Source organism: Poecile atricapillus, chromosome 8 (genome assembly GCF_030490865.1).
Source record: "Poecile atricapillus isolate bPoeAtr1 chromosome 8, bPoeAtr1.hap1, whole genome shotgun sequence".
Lineage (NCBI taxonomy): Eukaryota > Metazoa > Chordata > Aves > Passeriformes > Paridae > Poecile > Poecile atricapillus.
In genome coordinates this window covers 26952729-26978008 of record NC_081256.1, presented here as the reverse complement: position 1 = coordinate 26978008, position 25280 = coordinate 26952729, and the positions used below count along the sequence as shown (strand labels likewise).

At 51.0% G+C, this 25280-nt stretch overlaps 3 protein-coding genes across 5 annotated transcripts; 2 read left to right on the top strand and 1 right to left on the bottom strand.

The window, feature by feature from the left end:
• Window positions 1-2723: 2723 nt before the first annotated feature.
• On the bottom strand, window positions 2724-4877 carry SERP1 (stress associated endoplasmic reticulum protein 1). Of its 2 annotated transcripts, XM_058844179.1 has the most exons (4): window positions 4688-4877; window positions 4460-4599; window positions 4255-4287; window positions 2724-4205 (listed from the first exon to the last, which is right to left on the bottom strand). In XM_058844179.1, exons 1-4 carry the CDS (start codon window positions 4769-4771, stop codon window positions 3956-3958), a joined length of 507 nt encoding a protein of 168 aa, XP_058700162.1. In that variant the 5' UTR covers window positions 4772-4877; the 3' UTR covers window positions 2724-3955. The 2 variants fall into 2 exon arrangements, with proteins under 2 accessions (XP_058700162.1, XP_058700164.1); XM_058844181.1 differs by lacking the exon at window positions 4255-4287 and having other exon boundaries at window positions 2724-4124; window positions 4524-4599; window positions 4688-4858.
• Window positions 4878-4931: 54 nt separating this feature from the next.
• EIF2A (eukaryotic translation initiation factor 2A) lies at window positions 4932-17888 on the top strand. Of its 2 annotated transcripts, none has more exons than XM_058844176.1 (14): window positions 4932-5030; window positions 5900-5969; window positions 6257-6331; window positions 6995-7113; window positions 8213-8312; window positions 8662-8744; window positions 9915-9988; window positions 10117-10261; window positions 11253-11369; window positions 13549-14120; window positions 15364-15480; window positions 16346-16474; window positions 17306-17371; window positions 17455-17888. In XM_058844176.1, exons 1-14 carry the CDS (start codon window positions 5003-5005, stop codon window positions 17518-17520), a joined length of 1761 nt encoding a protein of 586 aa, XP_058700159.1. In that variant the 5' UTR covers window positions 4932-5002; the 3' UTR covers window positions 17521-17888. The 2 variants fall into 2 exon arrangements, with proteins under 2 accessions (XP_058700159.1, XP_058700158.1); XM_058844175.1 differs by lacking the exon at window positions 4932-5030 and adding an exon at window positions 5111-5423 and having other exon boundaries at window positions 5906-5969.
• An 85-nt stretch (window positions 17889-17973) lies between these two features.
• Window positions 17974-25246, top strand: SELENOT (selenoprotein T). Its single transcript, XM_058844178.1, has 6 exons — window positions 17974-18193; window positions 19322-19432; window positions 20509-20635; window positions 21869-21956; window positions 23041-23192; window positions 24528-25246. Exons 1-5 carry the CDS (start codon window positions 18027-18029, stop codon window positions 23163-23165), a joined length of 618 nt encoding a protein of 205 aa, XP_058700161.1. The 5' UTR covers window positions 17974-18026; the 3' UTR covers window positions 23166-23192; window positions 24528-25246.
• The last annotated feature ends 34 nt before the right edge of the window (window positions 25247-25280 follow it).

The following is a 25280-nucleotide window of genomic DNA, read 5'->3' as shown; positions in this document are numbered from 1 at the left end:
ACAGCAGTTCTGACAGTGGGACCGCCGTGCTGTCAGTGTGTGTGTGTGACTGCAGCTGGCACAGCCCTGGTGCTGAACGGCTGCTGCCGCCAGCCCGACCCGGTGCTGCTGTGCCGGGGTTGCCGTGGGTTCCCCACACTTGGGGTCTGGCCGGGTGGGCGAGCTGGCTCTCCAGACCAGGTGTGGGTGCTCTAACACGTGTCTTGGACATTATTCCATAGCTTTGGTATAAAAGAGAGGATTCAGCCGCTGCGTTCACGGCAGTGTGTGCCTTAGCACGGGCTGGGAGCGGGCTGCAGTCACAGAATGTTCTGTGTGGTGTCACAATGGTCTGAATGCAGTGGAGCTGGGCAGAGGTGGCTCTGAGTTAGGCCCGGCGTCTCAGAGAGGATGTGACAGAAGATGCGGAGAAAATGCTTATCAAGGAGATCTTCAAAGCCGCGGCCCTGGCTCGGAAGGGAGCGTGTGCAGGAGGCTGGCACAGTAATGAGCCGGCTCTGGAGCAGGTGCCAGGTGAGGTGAGCACAGAGTGGCCCTTCCCTGGCTGCAGGCGGGCCCTGTGGGGCTGTGTCTGGAACAGAGACCCTTCCCCAGCCCTTCCCCAGACCCTTCCCAGACCCTTCCCAGTCCCTTCCCTGGACCCTTTTCCAGCCCTTTTCCAGCCCTTCCCCAGCCCCTTCCCCAGTCTCTTCCCCAGCCCTTCCCCAGACCATTCCCAGTCCCTTCCCCAGACCCTTCCCAGTCCCTTCCCCAGTCCCTTCCCCAGTCCCTTCCCCAGCCCTTCCCAGTCCCTTCCCAGTCCCTTCCCCAGCCCTTCCCAGTCCCTTCCCCAGTCCCTTCCCCAGCCCTTCCCAGTCCCTTCCCAGTCCCTTCCCCAGGCCCTTCCCCAGTCCCTTCCCCAGTCTCTTCCCCGGACCCTTCCCCGGACCCTTCCCAGTCCCTTCCCCGGACCCTTCCCAGTCCCTTCCCCGGACCCTTCCCAGTCCCTTCCCAGTCCCTTCCCCGGACCCTTCCCCAGACCCTTCCCCAGTCCCTTCCCCAGCCCTTCCCCGGACCCTTCCCAGTCCCTTCCCCAGCCCTTCCCCGGACCCTTCCCAGTCCCTTCCCCAGCCCTTCCCCAGACCCTTCCCCAGTCCCTTCCCCAGCCCTTCCCCAGCCCTTTTCCGGCTCCGGCCGTGGCGCAGCGGGACCTCCGGGGGCCCTGGCGGCCGCGGGGCGGCGCTGAGGAGCGGGCCGGAGCTGTGGGGCTCCCGATGTGGAGCGCCTCCCGATCCCGGTCCCGATCCCGGTCCCGGTCCCGATCCCGATCCCGATCCCGATCCCGATCCCGATCCCGGTCCCGGTCCCGGTCCCGGTCCCGATCCCGGTCCCGATCCCGGTCCCGATCCCGATCCCGATCCCGATCCCGGTCCCGGTCCCGATCCCGGTCCCGATCCCGGTCCCGATCCCGGTCCCGATCCCGATCCCGGTCCCGATCCCGATCCCGATCCCGGTCCCGATCCCGGTCCCGATCCCGATCCCGGTCCCGATCCCGGTCCCGCTCCCGGTCCCGGTCCCGATCCCGGTCCCGATCCCGCTCCCGATCCCGGTCCCGGTCCCGGTCTCGGGCCGTCCCCGCAGCCCCGGCTGCGCCGCCGCTGCCTCGGGCCGGTTCCCGTCGCTCGGGCCGTCGCGCCCTCTCCACCAGAGACGCTTCTGCCGCCTGTCCCGGCCTCCGCCTCGGCTCCGGGGCTGTTCCTCTCCGCGAGGCCGCGGCTCCTGTCCCTGGGGGCGGTGTCGCTGCTGTCCCTGCGGCTCCCCCCGGTGCCGCAGAGCGGCGGGACGGGCACGGGGCCGGGGCCGCGGCCGCAGCGCTTCGTGCGGCCCCGGGAGCTGAGAGAGGCCCGGCAGGAGAGCCGGGACCTCTCGCTTGGGAAGCAAACCGTGTGCCCCTCCTGGTGCGTTACTGAAGCGCAGTCCTGCAGCCGGCCTTGAGAAGGCTCCACAGGAGAAAATAAAATAAATCAATTGAATACAAGTGTGTTGGGTGGTTAATGACATCACCGGAGCTCAGCTCCGCGGGCGGCGCGGGGTCACGGCCCGCACGGCAGGACCGGGAGAGGAGAAGCTGCAGCTCACGAGGGGGAATAAACTTGGCTATCGCTTTGCTAGGTTTCAGAAAGAAACAAGCGTGATGTTTTGTAGCTTTTGTACTTGGACGTGTGAGGCACAGCACAGCCGGGAGCAGAAGGCCCCTCGCACAAGCGCCACTGCAGGGCACAGCTGCACACACCTCTGTGGCCAGCGTGCCCCAAAGCAATCATTTACTGAACTTGGAAGAACCGACTTGTACAAGCCACCCTGAACACTCCCACAGCCGAGCAGATGCAGCGCTGGCACAGCCAATGACTCCGGCAGCAACAGCAGGAGCTGCTCACAGCCCTGGGCCTCTGTGGCATCCCCAGGAGGCAGAGGAAGAGGCGAGGAGAGGCACCTGCTGAAGCTCTGCGGTCCCCAGGGGAAGGGCAGCAGCAGCAGCTGGGTGCATGCAGAGCCCTGGCAGCCCCAGCTCAGGCCCCGTGGTCCCAACCTGGCCCAGCACCCAGACAGCCGAGCACGGGGGTGCCCCTGGCACGGCAGCTCCTCTCGGGGAAAAGCCAATTAATCCGTGCTTGGGGTGAACGGCCGAGCTTCAACACCCAGCAGAGCCCTGCTTTACCCATGCCAGAGTGAACACAACTTGCGTTTGAAAAGAACTTTATTTAAAATCAGCAATTATACAGACTTCCCCTGCCACAGCACAGGAATGTCCCAGCACAAGGTCCCCGTGCCCTGGGGCAGCCCAGGCCTGGGGCTGCGCTGGCTTACACCAGTCCCAATGATTCCATATGGAAATACAACATACAAAAGATCTGCTCCTTCACAGCTAACAGGCATTTCATTAACCTCAACCCATTCAGATTCCTATTATTTCTAGTGTAACCAGACTTAAAATTTGTCTTCTGCTAAGAAACCTGGAAAAAACAAATCTTCCTTTAGCAACTGTGTGCACCAGTAGAGCAATTCCCACCACCTTTGTCACCACGCAGACAGCAGAGCCAGCAGGAGTCAGGGCCATCAGCAGGGAAATATGATCAATAGCAGCATTTTCCATGTGATCTCGAGTTACAGTCGTCTACAGAAGGAACTGTGATCACCAGTAGGGAAGCAGTTAATCCATTGTTAAAAGAAATCGAGTTGAAGGCAGGTTTTACCTTAAATAGGATTAAATATATATTGCAAGACACACCACACTCTGCAGGGGCTGCACATACAGAAGCAGAACTGTGGGCAGGGGGCAGCACGTCCCCCCCTGCATCCAACATTCCCACACAACATCGCCAAATTTAAAACTACCACCACTTGTTGAAAGTTGTCCAAGAAGTATTTACAGCACGGGCACGGCCGGGAGAGGCCTGGGGAGCCACGGGTCTGGCCACGGTGCCCCCGCAGTCCACAAAGCTCCAGCACCGGCTCCTGCCAGGAGCAGCCGCTGCCCGGCCGTGCCAGCTCCTCACCACCCCAGCAGCCCTACACAGACAAGCATTTTGCGTGGATTAGGAGAGAGCTACGGGCGGTGCCGTGGTGTGAGGACGAGTGCGAGCACTGCCACATGCTGCAGTGAGCCTGCCCTGCGCACACACGGAGGATGCACGGCGGGGCTGCGGAGCTCAGGCTCCTCGGGAACATGCTGCACAGTCCGGCTCCAGCCTCTACAGGAATCCTGGCTTCCAGCGTCAAACAAAACCATTTCCAGCTACACAGCGAGGGTGACACTGATCTGGGACCGGTGTTTACGACAGATGTCAGTTCCTACGGACCTATGTCGCGCACAGCTCCACGTATTACAGAGAGCAGGCTGGATCTTCAGCGAATAAGTAGGTCCACGATTGTAGATCAACAATAGACTTTTATTGCTTTATACATGTGGTGCTGTTCAAGGCACTGTGGCACGGGCTAGAAAACTCGGAATGACTGGTGAAGGGAGCTGGAATGCGACAGGGCGAGCGCCGCTCCCCGGCAGCTGCGGCGGGGCCCGGGGGGCCATGGCCCGAGCCCGGCCCCTCACATGCCCATCCGGATGCTCTGGATGATCTGGAAGATGGCTGCAAGAGAGCGGAGGGGGAGCGCTCGCCGGGCAGCGCCAGCAGCGAGCTGGGGGGCCCGGAGCGGCAGTGCCGGAGCGGAGGGGCAGTGCCGGACCGGACCGGAGGGGCAGTGCCGGGACCGGAGCGGCAGTACCGGACCGGACCGGAGCGGCAGTGCCGGAGCGGAGGGGCAGTGCCGGACCGGAGCGGAGGGGCAGTACCGGACCGGAGCGTAGGGGCAGTACCGGAGCGGCAGTACCGGACCGGAGCGGCAGTGCCCGGAGCGGAGGGGCAGTACCGGACCGAAGGGGCAGTATCGGACCGGAGGGGCAGTACCGGAGCGGCAGTACCGGGCCCGAGCCGCCACCGGGGCCCGCAGCCGCCGCCGGACCCGGCCGGTCGCGCGCGGCCGCTCACCTGATCCGCAGACCACGAAGATGAACAGAGCCAACAGCCAGGGCCCGACCGACGCCTTCTCCTCCGGTGCCGTTCTCTGCGAGCACAGCACCGCCATCAGCGCGGCGTGGCCCGGCCCCGCCACCCCCGCCCGTGCCCGCCCAGCTCGGCCCGGCCCCGCGCACCGAGGTCTTGGCGACGTTCCCTCGCTGGGTGATGTTCTTGCTGTGCTTCTCGTTGGCCATGCGGATGCGCTGCTTGGCCACCATGTCCGCGCTCGGCCCGGTCCGGCCCGGCCGCCGCTGCCGCGTCAGCACCGCGCGCGCCGCACGCCGGGAGCGCGCCGGGGGCGGGGCCCGCGCGCGCCAACCCCCGCGCGCCAACCCGCGCGCGCCCCCGGGCCCCGCCCCCCGGAACGTGGCGCGCGCTGCGGCCGCCGCGCCGCCCCAGCCCCGGAACCGGAAGCGGAACCGGAAGCGGCGCTCCGCCCGCGCCCCAAGATGGCGCCGCCCACGCCGCTGCTCGCAGGTGCGTCGGGCCCGGGCGGCGGCGAGGTCGGGGCTGGTGCGCGGGGGGGTGCGGGGAATGGGGCGTGCGAAGTTGGCCCGCTGCCCCTCCGGTGCCCGCCTCGCTTCCTCTCCCCGGCGTGCGTGCGCTGCCGCGGCGTGGCCGAGCCCGGGCCCGGTCGTGGAGTTGCTGACGGTGCCGCTGCTCCCCTCGGCCGTTCCCCCGCGCCCCGCGGGAGCTCTCGGGCCGGGCCGGGTCTCGCTCCTCGGGCGGGGATGGTTTACCCGCGGGGAAGCCGGGCAGCAGCTCCCGGCGGCTCGGAGCCCGCGGCTGTGTCCCTGCGCTTCGGGAAGGTCTCTCGAAAAGTCGCGCTCCGTTTCTCACTGCTTGAGCTGCCCCGAGCACAAGGGACGGGTGTTTTCCTTTTCTGGGTTTGTGAGCTTTGGTCACCAGCCTGTTCCGCTCGCTCGGGTCTGGGGGGGCTGCGGGGCTCGGGGAGAGATGGAGAACGCGGTCCAGGCAGGGCTGCGCCGTTCCTGGGTCACTTTTCGGGGTGGTAAAAGGCTCCCTTGGCTCTCTCGGGGCTGTGGTGTACGGGAAGCTTGGGAGATGGCATTAAGGCACGAGAAAGCTGTTTTACTGTGAGAGCAGAGCACGGTCTGTGCAGAGGCTGCGGATCCCCGTCCTGGGGGCTCCTCCCAGCCCTGCAGAGGGTCCTGCCGAAGGGGGGCTGCGATGGCAGCTCCGGGGACAGGTCCTGCCTGTGCCTTGGAATTTCCTTATGGGAAATACAGGGAAGAGTGTGCATGTCTCGGGGTTCATAAATCAGAAAAACAGCTGCTTTGGACAATTTCCTGCGTTTGCAATGAGTTGTTTGTTTCCTCTTGCAGTGAGAGGGTCCCAAGGGCTGTACATGGTGAATGGACCCCCCAGCTTCACCGAGAGCGCGGCGTTCCAGAGGTACTGCTGTCAGTGGCACAAAGTAAATTGTCTTCTGAAAAGCGAGGGTAGGCTCTGGAATTGAAAAGCGTGTGGCTATAAATGAGTTTGGAGAAGTGATGGTTTGGAAGGCTGTGCACTTGCCTGAGCTCTCGCTGCCAGGTGGCAGCCCCTGAACAGGGGTAACAGGGAGTGCACTGTGACACAGGGCTCCTCAGGAGCACGGCAGGAAAGTTGTGTTTGTTTTTGTTAAAAAAACCTGAACTATGGCACTATTGGATACTCATGTGCTTTTCTTATTTCTTTAGGGATTCTGGAAAAAATTGCAAAGCTGTTGCTTTTAGCAAAGATGGCTCCCTCTTTGCTTGGTGCAATGGAGAAAAGTGGGTGCATTTTATTATCTTAAGTTTTAGATTGTATGAAATAAATGGAATCAGTTATACCTCATGTACTCCTGTCTGTGTGAAGGTGATTGCTGTTAATGCTTAAGCATTTGCATGTACACTTTTCATGGAGTTTATTGTTGCATTAGTGAGTTTGTTTCTTGACTATCAGATGAAAGATTTGCCGTTCTTCTCTTATTTATAATTCACCCATTCCTGTGCAGTCTGGGTATGCTTTCTTTGTCTGTTTTTATTGATGGCTCCCCATACCTGGTCTCTGGGATTAATCTATTTGTAGAGTCCACAGAACATAATGAGTCTGTACACCTTGTGAATGTTACAAGGTTCCTTTTTTACAGATCAGGTGCATTATAGGGTTCACTCTCTTTGTTTAGTGCTAATGTGTTGCAGACAAAAATACTTGTTATGTTTTCGACCAGTGGTCACTTTTCTTGGCTTCTGTCATGCTTGTGTGTCTGGTTTTAAAATGTGCTTTTGGAAAAATTTAGTGAAAACAAGATGAAGCAAGAAGAAAAAGCTCTTCTAATTTTGTTATATTGGCCAAATTTGGGGCAGACCTAGAAGAGTCAAATACTTGAACAGTTCTCTCAGCTATTAGTTATTATAAGCATGTTTTACTGAATTAGCATCTTTTGGTTCCAGAGTCAAAGTTGTTAATGTCACCAGAGCTGAGTTACTGCATTCCTTTGATCTCCCAAAGACCGTTTGCCTTGAATTCTCGCCAAAGAATAATGTTCTGGCAACGTGGCAGGCCTATGCAAGTGAGTATTGTAGCAGCTGGGGAAGCACAGGGTTTGTGCATGTCCTGACCCATGTCTGGGCTAGTACCTGGCTGGCCTCTGCAGCACATTTATTGGCTAAATGAGCAGTGCAGAAGGGGTGCAGGAAGTTCTGTGGGCAGTCAGGAGCACAGTGGAGGAGGGAGGGATGCCCCTGTCCGAGAGCAGCTGGTGTTGGCCATTCTTACACGAGCTCTGTCAGGGTGCAGGTGTTTGTAGTTACTGTGTCAGTCAAAAACTGACTCTAAAGTTCTCTAAACTTTGGGAAGGGTGGTGGTGCAGTGTCCTGTGCAGGCAGCTCGTGTTGCTGGGTAGGCAGGGGAGATGGCACACTGTCTTGGAGGAGCTGTGTCCTGCCCTGGGGCCCATGAATGGAATGTTCTCAATGTCCAGGGCTTTATTCCCTCCTCTGCCTCCCCAGGGGGTTTGAGTTCCTGATCCTGAGAGCTGCAGTCCTGTCTGAGCCACAGATGGTGTAAATGCTCCCTTGGGAGGGAAGAGCTGGGCAAGGCTGGGCCTTGGGAGCTGGCCAGGCTGTGGGGAGACTGGGAACCAGGACAGGCTGTAGGATAAGAGAAGGCAGCACAAGCTGTGGGCTGTTAGTGAGCTGTGCTGGGTCTGCTGTAAATCACTGACAGCAGCAGGCAGGCTGTGCTATCCAGGCCAAGGAGGAGAGTACAGACAGTTTGAAAGCAGCAGAACCATTTTGCGTGGCTTGCAGAGAAAGCTGTGACTGGTGGAATGGACAAAATCATCTCATTCCTGTGAGAGCAAAACATTGGAGGGGAGAGCATGCCCCCATTGTTTGCCGTGAGGATGGTTTTGGGTTTGGATTAAAAAGCTGTGCAGGTGTTGGTGCTTGCAGCCTTAGAGTGGAGAGCAGAAACCCTGTGCCTCCAAATGTGAGTTCTTTCAGCAGACAGACTGAGGTTAATAGGTAGAGCAGTCAGCATCGTGGGTGTGCTCTCAGGGGCAGCAGCTGCATGCTTGCAAGAAGTTCATGCGTGTTTGGGCAGTAGCAGAACCATGAGATGGGATGTTAGGATGAAGTAGATTCAAAGACCACTATGTTTTTTTTCAGCTGCTAAGGATGGCACAGCAGGGGTGCCCAACCTGCAGCTCCATGATCTGAGAACTGGAAAATGCTTAAAGTCTTTCGTGCAGAAAAAGATGCAGAACTGGTAAATAAGCCTTCCTGATGCCAATTGTTTATAAAGAAATGTGGTTTTCAAGTCTGATCCAGGTTAATGGAACTGTTAGTGTGGTGTTGGCTTTCAAAGCAGTGCCTGCTGCTAACTGAAAGCCAGAGTCTGTGCTTGTGAGTGCCTGTGTGTAGTTCATTGTAAATTCACTCTCACTTTGCACCACAGAGGAAAGCTGGGCAGACAATAACTATGTCCACTTTTTTATTTTTTGCATGCAGATGTCATTTATCCACATTAAATGTATCATGTTTGAACTTGAAAAACAATCCTGGAGTTTTAATGATGAGCATCATTTTTTGTTTCTGGCTTTTCCCTTAATGTGCAGGTGTCCTTGCTGGGCCGATGATGAAAGCATTTGTGCCAGGAATGTGAACAATGAAGTGCACTTCTTTGAGAACAACAACTTCAGTATGCGAATATTTCTTTAAGTTTCATTGCTTCTTTAAATACTGCTTCTTTTGAGGGGTGGTTTTTGTTTTCAGGCTTTTGTTTCTTCCTTTGTTTGCCTTTTATTTTAGGTACTGCCTACATTCTATTTCAGTTTGGAATTCAGAGTCATTATGCTTTAATGAAGTGTGTTTTCACTTTCTTATTTGTCTTTTCACTGACTGACATGATACGAAATGCATCTGATTCTCAATTAAAGAGGCCTGATTCTATGTTCTTTCTCATTTAATGAGATCCAGGGAATTGTCCTTAGAAAACGTGGTCTGCAATTACTTCCTTGGGTTGTGCATATTCTGTCAATAGACTGTTAAAAATGGCTCATTAAAAAAGCTGATGGCAAAAATGAGGTAGTGAAGCCTGAAGATTTTTACCAAGAAGATTTACTGCTGGTGGTGTAGAGTATCTGGGGTCAATAGATATTGAAAGGGAAGAAAAAAGAAGGAAGATAAAAATTTAGAACAAAAATGTAAAGGAATTAAAAAAACTGAAGGGAGAACAGCAGTGTATGGTTTTAGTTTTTCAATTTTTTGTTTTCTTTTAAATATAAAGTTGATACAAGGATTAGGGCTAGGAGATATTCAGTTTCCTGAGGATTAGCCCTGCTCAGGCTGGCTGAGCTGTGGGAAGCGTGGGATGCCAGCCTCAGCAGGATGCCTGCTGGCAGTGCACATTCCTGGCTGCCAGGAGCTGTTGCCATCGGTTGTTTGTGGGAAGGGGCAGTGTTGAGCCCAGAGCAGAGCTGGGGGAAGAGTCATCCCATGGAGGTGTGAGGGGAGAGCTCCTGCCTCTGTGTGGTGGCACCTGAATGTGACTGAACCCAGCACAGATCCCGTGAACAATACCTGCTTCAAACACAAGCTGTGCTCACCTCAGCTTCAGAGGCTTCCTCTGCTTTTTGAACTTTCAGATACCAGTGATGGGTTTCAGACATAGACTCAAGTTTGTTTTGTAGGTAAAATGATGTGGTGAAATGGGAAAATAATGGTTGTTTGCCTAGAAAAAAAGATCCTTTGTGATTGTCTTTACTGGTCTGTGTTATCCAGGATACAGCCTATAGAAGGGTGTGGATAGGACATCCAGGTAATGTGGTTTGTCATTAACATCACACACCTGTGACCTTTTTCTTGGCAGATACCATTGCAAATAAGCTGCATTTGCAGAAGGTCAGTGATTTCGTGTTGTCCCCAGGAGCGCAGCCAACCAAGGTACTTCTGATCCAGCTTCCAGTATTTTTCTTGCTTTTCTTAAAAAAAAACCCACTGTGGTTTTAGTATAATGTACTGGTAGTAACTATGCCCTTTTAACCTGCAGTGAAATCTCATGACTGTTTCAGGTTGCTGTTTATGTCCCAGGCAGCAAAGGTGCTCCAGCCTTTGTCAGGCTCTACCAGTACCCCAACTTCGGGGGCCCGCAGTCAGCACTAGCCAACAAAAGCTTCTTTAAAGCTGACAAGGTGACAATGCTATGGAACAAAAAAGGTATAGCAGCTGTGGACTGAAACTTTTATATTGTGCTCATTTTAGATTGACTTACTTAGTTTACTGTGTGGGGTTTGTGTTTAGTTTGCATAAATTCTGAGGGCAGCTGTTAACGCCTTGCTGAGGTGCATTTCTGCACACCCTGGAGTGCTCAGCACTTCCCTGTGACTTTCATCATTCTGAATGTTGTAATTGAAAATATTCTATACATGCTGGTAATTTTTGCAGTTGAATGAGGAATTCCTATATAATTTTGCATTCTATGTTGATAATATGATTGGATTGTAGATATAAGAACAGTTCATGCGATGATATAATCCTAATCTGTAGAATTGTCTGGATGCATGCACATCATAACTAGGGTGAGCTGACAGGCCACTGTGCTTGGCTCTTTGTTAGCAATGAGCTGTTTCAGAATGATTTTGTACAAATCATTTTACTTCAACCCACCTAGTTTGGAATACGAGGAAGGTGTTGCACATGTGTAGAAACCATGCATGGGGGCTGTGAGAGACAGGAAAGATTGATGTCTCGAGACATTTTGGGGTGCATGTGCCTTGGGGAAAGGCATGTTGGGCCTTGCCCTGATGAGACCGTGCCCTGCTCTGCACCCCTGACAGGGACACAGCTTTGGACAACAGATGTGCATACACAAGATGTTGAGGAAACATTTTATTCAAGAATTGATCAGGATGTTTGGTTTCTGCCGTAGTTTAATATTTTTTTTTACAGCTGCAAAGGATGTTCACTTGCTTGTGATCTAACAGTGAATGAATATACGGAGCTGACATTTTCCATCTCAGAAAGGAGGGCATTCAGTCCCTTTGTGTTAGCATTTAGGAAAATCTCAACTCAGAAGAGAATGATATCAGCACTGTTACACAAGGAACCAGTAGGAACTGATAGCAGAGCCGATTTCACATTGCCTGTGGTGTTCTCTGGCTGCTGTGGCTTCCAGCAGCTGTGCTGCACTAACTGTGTCTGTTCACAGCCACGGCACTGCTGGTGGTGGCCAGCACCGAGGTGGACAAGAGCGGGGCCTCGTACTACGGCGAGCAGACCCTGCACTACCTGGCGGCCAGCGGGGAGAGCGCCGTGGTGCAGCTGCGTGAGTACCTCCTGTGCTGCCCTGCAGCCCCTGCAGCCCCTGCAGCGCTTCTCAGTGTCATGAACTCATCTTTACAACTAAATCCTCTTAACAAAAAATCCTTCACTTTTTTTTTTTTTTTTTTTTTTTTTACCTCTACAGGAAGATGTTGCTTTTTTCTGGGTTGGTTTGTTTGGTTTTTTTCAGTAGGTGAATTTTCTTACCTTTGATAGACTTATCTTAATGTCAGAGGCAGAGAGCAAACACTCCCAGTTAATACTTACTGATATTTTGCTTGGGAAGGTGTTCAAGTGCATGGGAAGGGAACTATGCTCGTTTGCTGAGGAAACATCAGGACAATTCAACCAGGCCAATGCCTGAGAATCCATAATGGGCAGGAATGTGTGTCAGCAGACAGAATAATCCTACCTACACTTTTACACATGCAAGATACTGTTACTCAGTGAGCCAGGGCAGACAGAAATCAGTTTTTTTGAAGTCTGTTGGAAAATAGAGGTCCTTTATTTTGTATTGTAAAATTGAAAGTGTTTTAAAACATAAAAAAGACATATTGGGAAGCAGCAGATGAATGTGCTTAATTCCAGTGTCTAGCTTGAACTGCAAGTCTGCATCTATATTTCCCCTGTGGGTGTTGTTTTTCCTTCCCTCAAGCTCTTGCCATTGAGTGCAAATGTCTGGCCTCTTTGGGATTGTACAAGCCAGTTTGTTGGGAATGCTTGGGAGCACTGGGGATGGGGTGACATGGACTATCTTTGCAGGAGGTACTGTGAATGTAATTACTGTAGCATTGCTGACTGGAAACATTTCCAGTTTACCTTGTGCTGCAAAACTTGTGGATGAGTACTGGGCCCCATTTTCACTTGAGAATAACTCTGCTGGGGAAGGAGAATTTGGATTATGACTCAGTATATAGAACCTCTTTGTGAGCAGTTTCCCAGCTTGAGAACACTACTTGTTTATCTACATACTTACTAAAATATTCCTTATTTCTACTGCATCTGTATTTAACAGGAAGTTTACCATTATTTTTCATTTAATTTAGCTATTCTTTTTCAAGGAAAAGGCCAAACTCATAAAAGCAGGTGGTGGGCACTTGGAATGAGAGGTGCCTCATACCATTTGGAGTTGGATCTTTTTTGAAGTGCAGTTTTGAAGCTTTTTTCCACACTGGCATTTGCAGAGGGCTTTTCATTTTCAGCTAAGGTGTGGTACTGCTGCAGGCTCTGGCAGAGCTCTGAAGTCTTGGAGCTGCCCTCATCTCTCCAGCTGCTGCTGTCACCAAATGTCATTTTCTGTCACCTCTGTATCTGAGCTACAGTGGGTTAATGTCACTGAAAGGGTTTCAGAGGAGAACACACAGTGTGATTATACATCCTCATCTCTAAAGATAATGAGACTGCAGAGTGACAACAGGCATGAACCATTTAACTCAGTTTGAACATTTTGGGTCAGCTCTGGATTTAAGGATTCAGTAATGCACTTGGCATTTTTCTGAACTATGGATAAATGATAAAGAAAAGTTATAATGGCCTGTGGTTTGTATATGGATACATATACATTTGGCCTCTGGATATTTTACCTGAGTTTTCATCACTAATTCATCATTCTTCAGGATCTCCTAATGTTCAAACCCCCAGAATAGCTTCTAACAGTACCAAATTTTGATCATTATGTGTAAAGCCATTTTTGTGTGCTCACTCACATTAAAATCTGACTTATAAAATACTGTGCATGGGCGTGAACCAAAGATAAGTCACATGCTTACCTCTACAAAGCTGAACTACACAATATTTCTTGGATTGAAAAAAGTGAAACTATTACCCAGCTGGTATAAAACTCCTGTTTTCTCAGGTTTCCAGTGGGACAATTTGAGAAAGTCCTGAGGTCATGAAAAAAAAAAAAGGATTTTTTTTCCATGTCAGTTTTTGCTTGCTGTTAAAGTGTTGGTGCTGACCTTACAGAGGTGATTTGGAATGACTGCAGTTATTGTTGCAAACTGTAACTAAAGTTATCAGAAGATACAAGGTTGTTTTTCTCTCTGTTAGCAGAATTAATTTTCACTGTCAGTAGTCAGAATACAGCATTTTAGCAAAGCATAAAGAATGCTATGGATTTTATTTTGCCTTGCTCTGAAAAAGTGCAATCTCCCAACAGCTGCATGTTTTTCCTTTTCCTTTAGCAAAAAATGGCCCTATTTACGATGTTGCCTGGAGCCCCAATTCTGTCGAGTTCTGTGCTGTGTATGGTTTCATGCCTGCCAAAGCCACAGTTTTTAACCTGAAATGTGACCCTGTGTTTGATTTTGGCACCGGGCCTCGCAATGCTGTCTACTATAGCCCCCACGGACACATCCTGGTGCTGGCAGGGTTTGGGAACCTCAGGGGACAGATGGAAGTGTGGGACGTTAAAAACTACAAACTGATTTCCAAGCCGGTGGCGTCGGACTCCACGTTCTTGGCTTGGTGTCCCGACGGGGAGCACATCGTGACAGCCACCTGCGCTCCCCGCCTGCGCGTCAGCAACGGCTACAAGGTCTGGCACTACACGGGCTCGGTGCTGCACTCCCACCAGGTGCCCTCTGACGAGGAGATGTGGCAGGTGTCCTGGCAGCCCTTCCTGGACGGGGTGTTCCCGGAGAGAGCGGTGAAATACCGGGCGGTTCCCAGCGAGCTGCCCGGCGCTGAGCCCAGGCCAGCGCAGGCGTACAGACCTCCTGCCCTGAGGAACAAACCCGCCACCAGCTCCAAGCTGGTGAGTACCAGTGTCCTGTCAGACTGGCCTCCTGCCTCGTGTCTGGGGCTTGGCCTCACCTATGTGTGTGTTTTTGAGGAGGAGCATGAGAAGAGTAGTTGGGTTGACAGCACTGTGGGGGTTTGGAGGGGTTCTGGTAACCTTCTTTGGCACTTTGCTCGGCACACTTTGTAAGAATGTATGCTAGGAAGTTCTCATCTGTTTGGCCCAAGTACTGCCCTTTCACAAAGCATTTGCAAACTTTTGTAATATTCTTTGCAATATGCACTGAAACACTAAACCCCAAGTGGGGCTTCTGGTGAAATTGAGTGCTCTGGTTGGGACAGAAGCCTCTGATCTGGCTGACTTGACTTGCCAGTTATGAACCCAGCCAGCCTTTCTTGTTGGGTTTTTTTTGTTTTGTTTTGTTTTCTTTTTTTGTAAGATAAATGTACTCATTAGAAAGAGATTGGATCATTAGCAAGTCAGCTGCAGCTTAAACACATTTCAGTACAGTGACCTGCTTGTATAATTGGTTGCTTTCTGCAAGTTTTCAAAGTAGGCTGAATAGCAACATATAACAGCTGCACCCTTAATGTTTGAGTCCTGGAGAGCTTTGGATTTGAGCCTGGTGCTTTGCAGGAGACTCAGCCTGCAAACAGTCTCTTAGCCATGCTGAGGGCTGCTCTCACAAACCATCCCTGAGCAGAAGGAGTAGGGAAAAGATACAGTCAGTGAAATAATTCTGCTTATTTATATGGGCAAAAAATCTTGTCACGTGCATTAAAACAATACAGTGCCACAGTTGAGAGTTGTCATAAAAGCACCAAACAGCCCCCACAGCCCTCAAGAACACCCCACTCCCCTCCCAGCACTCAGCCTTCCTCTCTGGTCATCAGGAGTTTGAGTTACAAAGCTGTCAACAACAGCAAAATGCCAGGCTTCAGACATTTTGTGCTAGATTATTCCTCTTGGATTTTATTTCCTTCCTGAGATAGAGAACATAATGATTTTGTTGTTTTATCAGAAGTCTGTGATATTATTAGGGCACACAGAGTAGGCCCATGCAAACTCGAATGGATGAGTTTGAAACCCTTTTCACCCTTCTTTGGCTGTTCCAAGGGGTGCATACTTTTCCCCCCCACTTCCTTTTTTTATTTTTTCTTTCTGTTTCATCTTTGCACATGATGTTCTCTTAGGTAGATTTTGGGGTTTCTGTGCCAACATGGAATATGGAGTTTTAACCATTTTGCATATCCTGCAGCATGAGGATGAGCCACCCCAGAACATGAAACCCCAGCTGGGAGGTGGTGATAAGCCACTCAATAAAACAGCTCTCAAAAATCAGAGGAAACATGAAGCAAAGAAGGCTGCTAAACAGGTACTGCTAAAGTCTTCTTAGGAGGATAACTTTAATTAGTTAATTAGTTTCCCCCAAGGGCAGTGGTCAGTCTCAGAGCGGTGGCTTGTGCTGAGAGCCCTCCACGCCTGTCGTGTGTGTGGCAATGTGGGAAGGGCAGCAGAGTTTAACCAGAGAAAAGCAGGTGCAAAAGGGTGATTCAAAAATAGCAGCCTTGCTGCAGCACTGCGAATGTTAGCTAAAATCAGTGTGGAGACAAAGTGATTCTGACTTTCCATGTCCTACAGAATGTGTTTTGGTTTTAGGTAGGAGTTGAGAACAGGCTGGGTGCTTTGTGTTCCCAGCAGGTCAAGGCTGAGGGGTGTTTTTAGTGCAGACCAGAGACAGCCTGTCTGTCACTTCTGGACTTGCTATTCTTTGACTAGGTAGATAGAAGTCAGCTTTTGGTATTAGCCTTCCAATCTCTACAAACCTCTGAAGCAATAATTTCTTTAAATGCTATTTTAAAATATTTCTAGCACTGGTTTTGAGCCCTTTCTATTGCTTTAGAGACAATGACCCAGTCTGCTTTGTAAAATATTTGTGTATGTGTTTGTCATATTACTCTCAAACTGATGTTTCCCTGTGCTGTGTGTGGTTGGGATCTTGAGGAAGTAGAAATTAAACAAGAAGAAGCATGTGAGCTGTTCCAGATAAACCTTTGTCCATGGAAATCAGATCAATAGGTAATACAGTACCTCAGAACAAGTCATGCCCAGACTTTGGAATACACCAGCAAACTGGGGAAAGAAGAAACATGAAATAGATCCTCTTACAGAGATTAAAGACATTTTTCATTCTCTTTGTAATCAAAGGTATTTTCTAGATTGTGTTTATGTGTCTGCAGGAGGCCAAAGCTGATGCACACCAAGGCCCTGCCCAGGTGAAAACTGCACAGAATGCCCTGCAGAACACTGTGCCTGCCGTGACCACAGGAGATCCTGAAGTGGACAAAAAGATAAAGAATCTGAAAAAGGTGTGAAGAGATTATTTTTCTAGCACACAGTATTTCTCCAAGGGCTGGTCTGTCAGCTGGTGTGAGTGTAGGTTGAGCTGAGTTCAGGAGGATGCACGTGCCTTCACGGTAACGTCCCGAGCCTGTAGCTGCCTCCCTGTGCCCTCCCAGCGGTGGAGGCCACCGTGTGCCAGAGCTCCTGCAGGTCCCATCCGAGGGGCAGTACAGGGAGCAGTTTTTAAAACTAGCCCTCAGGCTCTGGCCAGGAATGCTGGAGGTGCAGGCAGTGCCCAGGAGGGTGCAGGGTGCCCTGGCAGCGTTGGTGCCCAGACAGGAGCTCTGTGCCTTCTGTGGCTGTTGGGACCTGCATCTGGCAAGGGAACGGTGCCAGGTCTACTGCCAGTCCTGACAATTCTTGCATTAAATAATGCCAGAGTAGAAACTGTTAAGTTCTGGCTAGAGAATCTTGCCCATTTCTCTTGGCTGCCTCCTGCTGCTCATAGCCTCTGGGTTAACATTCCAGGCTTTCTGAGGAAAATGTGTCATGAAGAGGCACGGTGATGGAGTAATTTCCAAGTTTGTATCTTGCCCTTCAGTGAGACAATGTCTGGTGTTTGTTTCAGAGATGAAGTGCTGCTGTTCTCTAGGTTCTGTTCCTGAAAGAAATGTCTGTTATGGGTGGGAAATTCTGGGCAGAGCATCTGGATATGCTTAAGGGATTGTGCCTTCCACAGAGACCTGTCTCCGGATGCATCAGGCCATTACAAGTGCAGCAGCTTCTAAGACTATTTTCTATTCTCGTTTCATCAATATTTTTGTGTTAGAGTGGCTTTTTGTATATTTTTTTTGCAGAAACTAAAGGCAATTGAGCAGCTGAAAGAACAGGCAGCTGCTGGCAAACAGCTGGAGAAGAATCAGGTATGGTCGGGATCTGTATAGTTTATTCCAGGTTCATTTTATAATAAGCTACATCTATGACATTTTACGCTTCTCTGCTCTAGGTGGAGAAGATTCAGAAAGAAGCTGCTCTTCTTAAGGAACTGGAAGACCTAGAACTGGGTGTTTAAATCTTCGTTGGGCTCCAGTATGGTTCTAACACGAAGTTGATGCAAAACGTAGTTTGTTAACATTTCAGCAAATGACCAAGGGTGAGAAAGTCCACAGATTTGCTTGTCATTTGCCTTTAAAAAAGCGTTTTCCTAAAGATCTGTGCACATGAAGCTGTAAGCACCTGATGAGTATCCATCAGCTAGTTCCGCTGCTGTTCCAACGAGAAATGCACTCTTTTTCTGAGAACATCCTGCCTAAAGCAGATTTTTTTTCCTTATCTGTGTGGGCGAAGGGAAGGCGCTGCAGCCGTTTGCTAGCTTTATTGAGGGGAGATGTGGTCTGTATGCACTAAGGGCAGCGGGATGAAATAAAGAGCATTTCCTGAGGGCGGGCTGTCCTTGCAGTGTGTGACCGCCGGGGGGCGCCGCGCCCGGCCCCGCCCCGCCCCGTCCCGCCCCGCCCCGCCCCGCCCCGCCGCGCGCGTGACGGCGGCGAGCGGCGCGCGGTGCCTCAGAGCGCCGAGATGCGAGCGGCGGGGCTGCGCCGGCGGCTGCTGCTGCTGCTGCTGCTGGCGGGGCTGGCCGCGGCTCCGGGCGGCGGCGGCGCCGCGGCGGCGGAGCAGGGCGGGTTGCCGGCGAAGAAGCTGCGCATGGCCTACGCCACCGGGCCGCTGCTCAAGTTCCAGATCTGGTGAGGGGCGCCCGCCAAGATGGCGGCGGCCAAAATGGCGGCGTCCGCAGGGCCTTCGCCTCTCCCTCCCTCGTTCGTTTTCTTCCCTTCCTTTCCCTCAGCGCGGCGGCGGCCTCGCTCGCTCTTGTCGTCGGTGGGGGGGCCGCCGCCAGGGCTGGGGGCCGCCCCGCCCCGGGTGACCTGTCGGGGCGCCCGGCGCTGCCGGAGCGTGGGAGGCGACACCGGGCCGCGGGCGGCGGCTCTGTCAGTGGGTCCCGCTCTACGGCCACCCCCCGTAAAACCGCGCTCTTTCGGGCCCTTTAATGCCGCGGGTGGCGTTGTGGTGATGCGGGACTAACGTTTGGTTGGAATCGATGTTGCAGCAATGGCTGTAGTTTCGTGTTTGTTTTGGTGCAGTGCCCGTGTTGCAGTCGGTGCGCTCGGGCACCTTTGCACCATCCCGGGGGTGCCAGCAGCTGCGAGCAGGATTGAGGCAGCCCCGGCACACGGGCTCTGCTAGCGGGGAGCCGGCCCGGAGCTCTCAGCAAGGTTCCCGGCCCTCAGGGCGGGCAGGCGGCCGAGCAGAGCCTGGGCCGGGCCCTGTGGCTCCATCGGGCCCCGCAGCAGCGCTCAGAGGAAAGTGCAGGAGGGTCCTGGGCGGCTTTCCGCAGTTTTATAGAGGCGGCTGCTGAAAGGCGAGTCCGGGGACAGCTCGGGAACATTGAACTGCTGCAGTTCACGTGTCGTGCTGACATTGGGAGTGACACTGCCTGTCTGGGCAACCCCAGAGAGGAATTCAGACGGCTCTGTGTGAAGATTTTTTTTTTTTTTTATTCTTTTGTTGTTGTTTTTGGCCACAGAGCAAAGGATTGCTTACATCGATTTCCTAAATTAATCCTAATTTAACAGATTTTTACGGGGAAGGCAAGTGATTTCCAGAGCTCTGTTTGTGCTGGGATGTGGAGCAAACCAGTGTCACGCCCAGGGCTTACCTGTTGGGATTTGTGATGTGTAATTTCACTGCAGCTCATGTTTTTTCTGTGCCATAAAAAATGTTAGTTCTGTTTTAAGTGAAGAGGGTGAGTACTGCTGAGCAGTGGTTGTACCGTGCAGCCCTCGATCTGTGGTGACAGTGCTGTCTGTGTTCAGTGTCTCCTGAGGATACAGGCGGGTGTTTGAGGAGTACATGCGGGTCATCAGCCAGCGGTACCCAGACATCCGAATCGAAGGGGAGAACTACCTTCCTCAACCTATTTATAGGTGAGCGTGCCACCTTGTGCTGTGTACTGTCTGTCTGTCTGCTTTCCAGTGCTAAACACGTGCCTTTACACTGAAATAATACAGAAAATGTAAACTTATGGGGATTTTCTATTGCCATTACATCCAAGTGTGGTGATTTTCTGCCTTCCAGGTATCTGCCTTAGTTTTCTGTACAAGTATCACTGTCTGGATATCTGCATGATGAGGCCTGTCATATCCAAGCTAAAATTAATTATGTAACCTTTTTTTAAAGCAGTGATTTTTCCCAGCTTTTCTTCGTGCTGTATCTAGACATAAATTCAATTTGTTGCTCAGGCTTATGCACTTAGTGACAAATCCCTGTAATGGGTTAAGGACACAGAGGAAGGGAAAGGTCAGATTTAATATCTGAATCAGGGAGAGCCCACCTCAGTGGGGAGGCTGCCAGAGTGGCCTTTGGTGCAGCTGTGGGAGGAAAGCCCAAAGAAATTCAGAAAAAGACAAAATAGTATTATTCCTATTACTTCAAGCAGTGTGCCCACGCTGGAGAGTGATGCCATAGTTACTGGGTGGCTCCTGGAACACTCGTTGGCCCGATTTCTGGCAGGGTTGCAGTGGTGGGAGGCTGCAGGGTGCAGTGCCTCAGTGTGGGCTGGCTGTGGGGAGTTCTGCATCACTGGGAAATGCTCCACGAGACGTGGTGCCTGTCAGTTAAACATGTCTGTGATGTGGAACAGCTTCTTTAGAAACTGAATCTGTTACCTGGTTCAGGCATATGTAAGTTAAAAGCAAAGTCCCATCTGAGGTCTGCTGAGGGGCAAAAGAATCTGTGGGTTACGGGAAAGTGCCTTTCTGGGGTGCTGTGCAAAAGCAGGGTCTTATTGGGGTATTGTTAATGTGTGTTGCATTTTTGTTTTGTTGGTTTGATTTGGTTTGGGATTTTTTTACAGTGAGATAAACATTCTTGGTAAGTTTTTTACTTCCCCTGAAACATTTGATTGTTCACTGTCAAAATTCTCCTAGCGAGGTAAATTAAGTTGTGTATGGTGAAGTGGGAACTAAACCTTTCAGTCACTGGTGTGTGTTGTCTCCAACAGGCACATAGCATCTTTCCTGTCTGTCTTCAAACTAGTATTAATTGGCTTAATCATCGTTGGCAAGGACCCGTTTGCTTTCTTTGGCATGCAAGCTCCAAGCATCTGGCAGTGGGGCCAGGAAAACAAGGTAAAGACATACTTCTTTTAGTCTGAAAAAGCAGCTTCAGAGTTACTTCATGAGGGTGCTCTGTGAGTCCCTCAGTTCTGGCTGATTTACCTTTCATATGCTACAGCATTACAATAAAATAATTCTTACCAGTTTTACTTTATTCTTCTGACAAACCCAGGATTGCTTCTGTGATCTCTCTCCAAGCTGCTGCTACTGCAGAGGGGCAGATGAGGTTAATGTGCTATCACAGATGATAAAAGAGTTTTTTATTTTTTAGGGCTCAAGAGTAGCATTTCAAGCCTGTATTGTTGATGTTAATCTTAGAGCTTCCCTTCTCTCTGTTTTGCAGTTGATGTTTCCGTCAGACTCCTGATAGATTAGGCAGCAATTAGAAGGGTGTTAGAAAAATGAAGTTGAAATGCTGTGGGTGTTTTTGGAGAGCAGACTGGCATGACATTGTGGGAGAATAACCCCATGAGTCAGTACTCATGATGCCAGCAGATTCAGGGTGTTGTACTCTGATTTAGAGTAACCTTATTCCGGATTTATTCCACTAAACTAAAGTAATTTGCAGACCTTCCTGCTGAGCTGCCCAGTTCCCTGGGTTTTTCGCTGGCCAGTTTGCATGCCCAGAAGCTGTAATATTTCCAGCTGAATTAAATGGGCCAGCTCCGTGCCTGGCTGGGCTGGCTGCAGTGCATAGCTGCTGTCCCTGTGCCAGCTTCTGTGATGTTGCAGTGACCTGTGTGAGTGTGCCTGTGAACAGGAAAAGGAAATTAGAGATGTGCTGGTGGTGAGGGAGGAGCTACACTGCTGGAGATGCTATCCTTTCCTCCTTAGTCCCATGCACAGAGAAAATGGCAGCTGAAGAGCTTGGAGGCATGCAGGAGGGTCGGTGGTTCCTATACACATGTGACTTGCCTTGCTCTGCTGTTTGTGGCTGGGCCCTTTGCTCTGTCATCTGGAGATTGCTGTGACAGGACAGTCTGTGTCTGGGAATGCTTCCCATGTCACACTGCCAGCCCCCCTGCAAACCTGGCTGTGCTGGCTCCAGAGGTGTGCGGAGGGCTGTCAGTTGGGTGGGTTTGGAGCTGGTTTGGTGCTTTTCTGGGGAAGGCAAGGTGCAGTCTTTTGAAGGGGAGGTGTCTGTAGATGGGAACATTCCTTGAACAATCACAGAGGGAGTTCAGAGGCACCAGTGAATAATGGCAGGTGTGGCTGAGGTCTGTGTGGATCTTTGTTCCCTTCCAGGTGTACGCCTGCATGATGGTCTTCTTCCTGAGCAACATGATTGAGAACCAGTGTATGTCCACTGGGGCTTTTGAAATCACTTTGAATGGTGAGCTGAGACTTCGTTTGAGGGGTGTCACATATACACATGTGAGAGCTGTGGGGTGAGGAGAATGAGGGATGGTGTCAGGAAAGTTATATCCCAAATGTGATATGTAGAAATCGCCATCCATTTGGATCTTCAGATGTCATCTATCACAATAAAATATAAAAATCATAAAAGTCTTATAAAGCAATTTATACAGATGTCAGATATTCTAGAATAGCTCTGTAAAAACCTACTCTGAGGGATATTTGATCTCTTGGAATAACTGTGTTATATTCTTGCTTTGTGTGTGATGTGCATTAAGTAAGAAGCCATCAGCTAGGGGCATGTACTCTCCAATTACATGCTTTCCCTGTCTGTTCTGCAGCATGCTTTAGCCTTGGAATCCTAAAGCATCCATTACTGTTACCAGATTATCAGTGCTGGTGGACAACAGTACTGATTTTTCAGGTTAACAGGAATGTCAGGATATTTTGCACCTCTCCATCAATATGATACACGTCTAAACGGAAGCATTAGACATTCTGCTCTCCTTTTTTTTAACCTGGGGAAAAGGAGACTCAGAGGTGACTTTACCACTCTGTACAATTCCCTGAAAGGTGGATGTGGTCAGGTGGGGGTCGGTCTCTTTCTCCAGGCAGCAACTGACAGAACCAGAGGACAGTCTTAAGCTGTGCCAAGGGAAAGAAAAGTTGAGTATTAGGAAAAAGTTTTTTACAGAAAGGATGATAAAGTATTGGAATGGTTTGCCTGGGGAGGTGATGGAGTCACCATCCCTGGATGTGTTTGAAAAAAGACTGGATGTGGCACTCAGTGCCATGGTTTAGTTGAGGTGTTAGGGCTGGGTTGGACTTGATGATCTTGGAGGTCTCTTCCAACCTAGTGATTCTGTTATTCCTAGTTGGGCTGGGGTTCAGCATAGCAAGAGGTTTGGAAGGATTATTGATTCAGATGTTTTCCTCAGCACAGATCAGTACCAACTCACACAGCTTCCTAGAGCTTCTCAATTCCATGTTTACACCAGCTCTGCCTGTTTTTGATGCTCCCAGTGTAATGGTGCTTTTCTCCCACGTGTGTTCTGCGCTAGATGTCCCAGTGTGGTCTAAGCTGGAGTCTGGCCACCTCCCTTCCATGCAGCAGCTTGTACAGATCCTTGATAACGAGATGAAGCTCAATGTGCACATGGAGTCAATGCCCCATCATCGATCATAGCCCCATCGATCAGCACTGAAACTTCTCGTAAGTCTCCTCCAGTCACCAGTGTGTTTGCCCAGGTGAGAGGGGCACGCTGGAGACTGGATTGTGTGTTTGTTCAGTTAAATGTTTTTCTGGAGAATTAGCTCCCGTGATGTTAAACTGTCACGTGTGGTGGCACAGAGGCTGTTTGGGGGGAGGTTTTGGGATGTGGCTCCTTCTGCCTGTCTCAGAGCAGGAAGCTGGCATTCCATGAGGCAGGAGAACATGTATTACTGTAGGCAGAAGGTCTAATGTCATTGAAGTGTGTGGTGCAGAGATCAGAAATGTGCTGCCTTACGTGCCTTAGAACAGCCTCTGCACAGGGGATTAGGGTCTCCCTGGCTTTTAACCCAGCTGAATTCCACAACCTTGGGGAACAGGATGCTGTCCTGTTCCTTGCTTAACCCTGGAGAGCAGAACAGCGTCGTGCTCCAGTTGCTATACTGCCCTGCCCCTCCACAAAAGCTCCACAGCTTTTGGTAGCACGGGGTTCACATCCTGTAGGTATTTTATGACAAACCACTTCCACATCTCTGTGTCACCTGTGGCTTTCAAAATGCATAGGTTATGGTTCCCCATCTTGGGGCTTGCTTGATGCAGGTGTGCAGCAGGTTCAGCGCAGGTGTGTCCCTGGCTCAATGCAGGTGTGTCCCAGGCTCAGTGCAGGTGTGCAGCAGGTTCAGTGCAGATGTACAGCAGGCTCAGTGCAGGTGTACAGCAGGCTCAGGACAGGTGTACAGCAGGTTCAGTGCAGGTGTGTCCCAGGCTCAGTGCAGGTGTGTCCCTGGCTCAGTGCAGGTGTGTTCCTGGCTCAGTGCAGGTGTACAGCAGGCTCAGTGCAGGTGTACAGCAGGCTCAGTGCAGGTGTGTCCCAGGCTCAGTGCAGGTGTGTCCCTGGCTCAGTGCAGGTGTGTTCCTGGCTCAGTGCAGGTGTACAGCAGGCTCAGTGCAGGTGTACAGCAGGCTCAGTGCAGGTGTACAGCAGGCTCAGTGCAGGTGTGTCCCAGGCTCAGTGCAGGTGTACAGCAGGCTCAGTGCAGGTGTACAGCAGGCTCAGTGCAGGTGTGTTCCTGGCTCAGTGCAGGTGTGTCCCAGGCTCAGTGCAGGTGTACAGCAGGCTCAGTGCAGGTGTGTTCCTGGCTCAGTGCAGGTGTGTCCCTGGCTCAGTGCAGGTGTGTTCCTGGCTCAGTGCAGGTGTGTCCCTGGCTCAGTGCAGGTGTGTTCCTGGCTCAGTGCAGGTGTGTCCCTGGCTCAATGCAGGTGTGGCCCAGGCTCAGGACAGGTGTGCTGCTGTGGCACAGGGCTGTTGCTCACTGTAACCCAGGTGTCTCTCCACAGGCATTGGGTGGTGGTTCCTGGGCCACGTGGTGCAGACCCATGAAGGCCTGCACTGAAGACAGCCGCTGTTGGTGCAGGCTGGATGCCTCTCTTGCAGCCACGTTGTGCCTCCTGGACAAACACTCAATGAGCCCTGTTTCAGTGCTGGCTGGTCCACACTGCACAGCCACGAGTGCAATAATACTGTATAGTTTTTTTAAGACTTCATTCGACCAGTTCATAGATCAGCAATGCAGGCATTACTAATGGTAACTTATTTTATATTCATGTTTCACACAATGGCAGATTGAGTTGATACCTAATTTTTCCTTGGAAAAAGAGAAGTTTGTTTAATCTGTTGTATTTTATATGAATTTATGTTCTTTTTGTAGTTTAAATGAAGTTATAGGAGTGTCTGATATTGTCCTAAGCTGTTGAGTAAGTGATAGCTGTCTATCAAATCTCTTTAATGTGGTTAAAACAGGTTTGTATATTTTTCAAAATCTATGGAAGAGTCGAACAGTGCATTATATACTGAATTATATAAGCAAAATTATATGCAGAATCGTTACATCATTTGGTGACTTCAGTGAAAATTAAGATCAGCTAGTCTTTAATCATGTGGGCCAGCTCTAGCAGTTCTTCCTTGGCCATTTGAGAGATGAGCTGGGCCTTCCTGCTGTCCTAAATAGAACCCAAGAACATTAATTGAAATAAAGAGTTCCCATTTCCTGTGTGAAGTACCTTGTTTGTCACTTACGGACATTCTTGGAA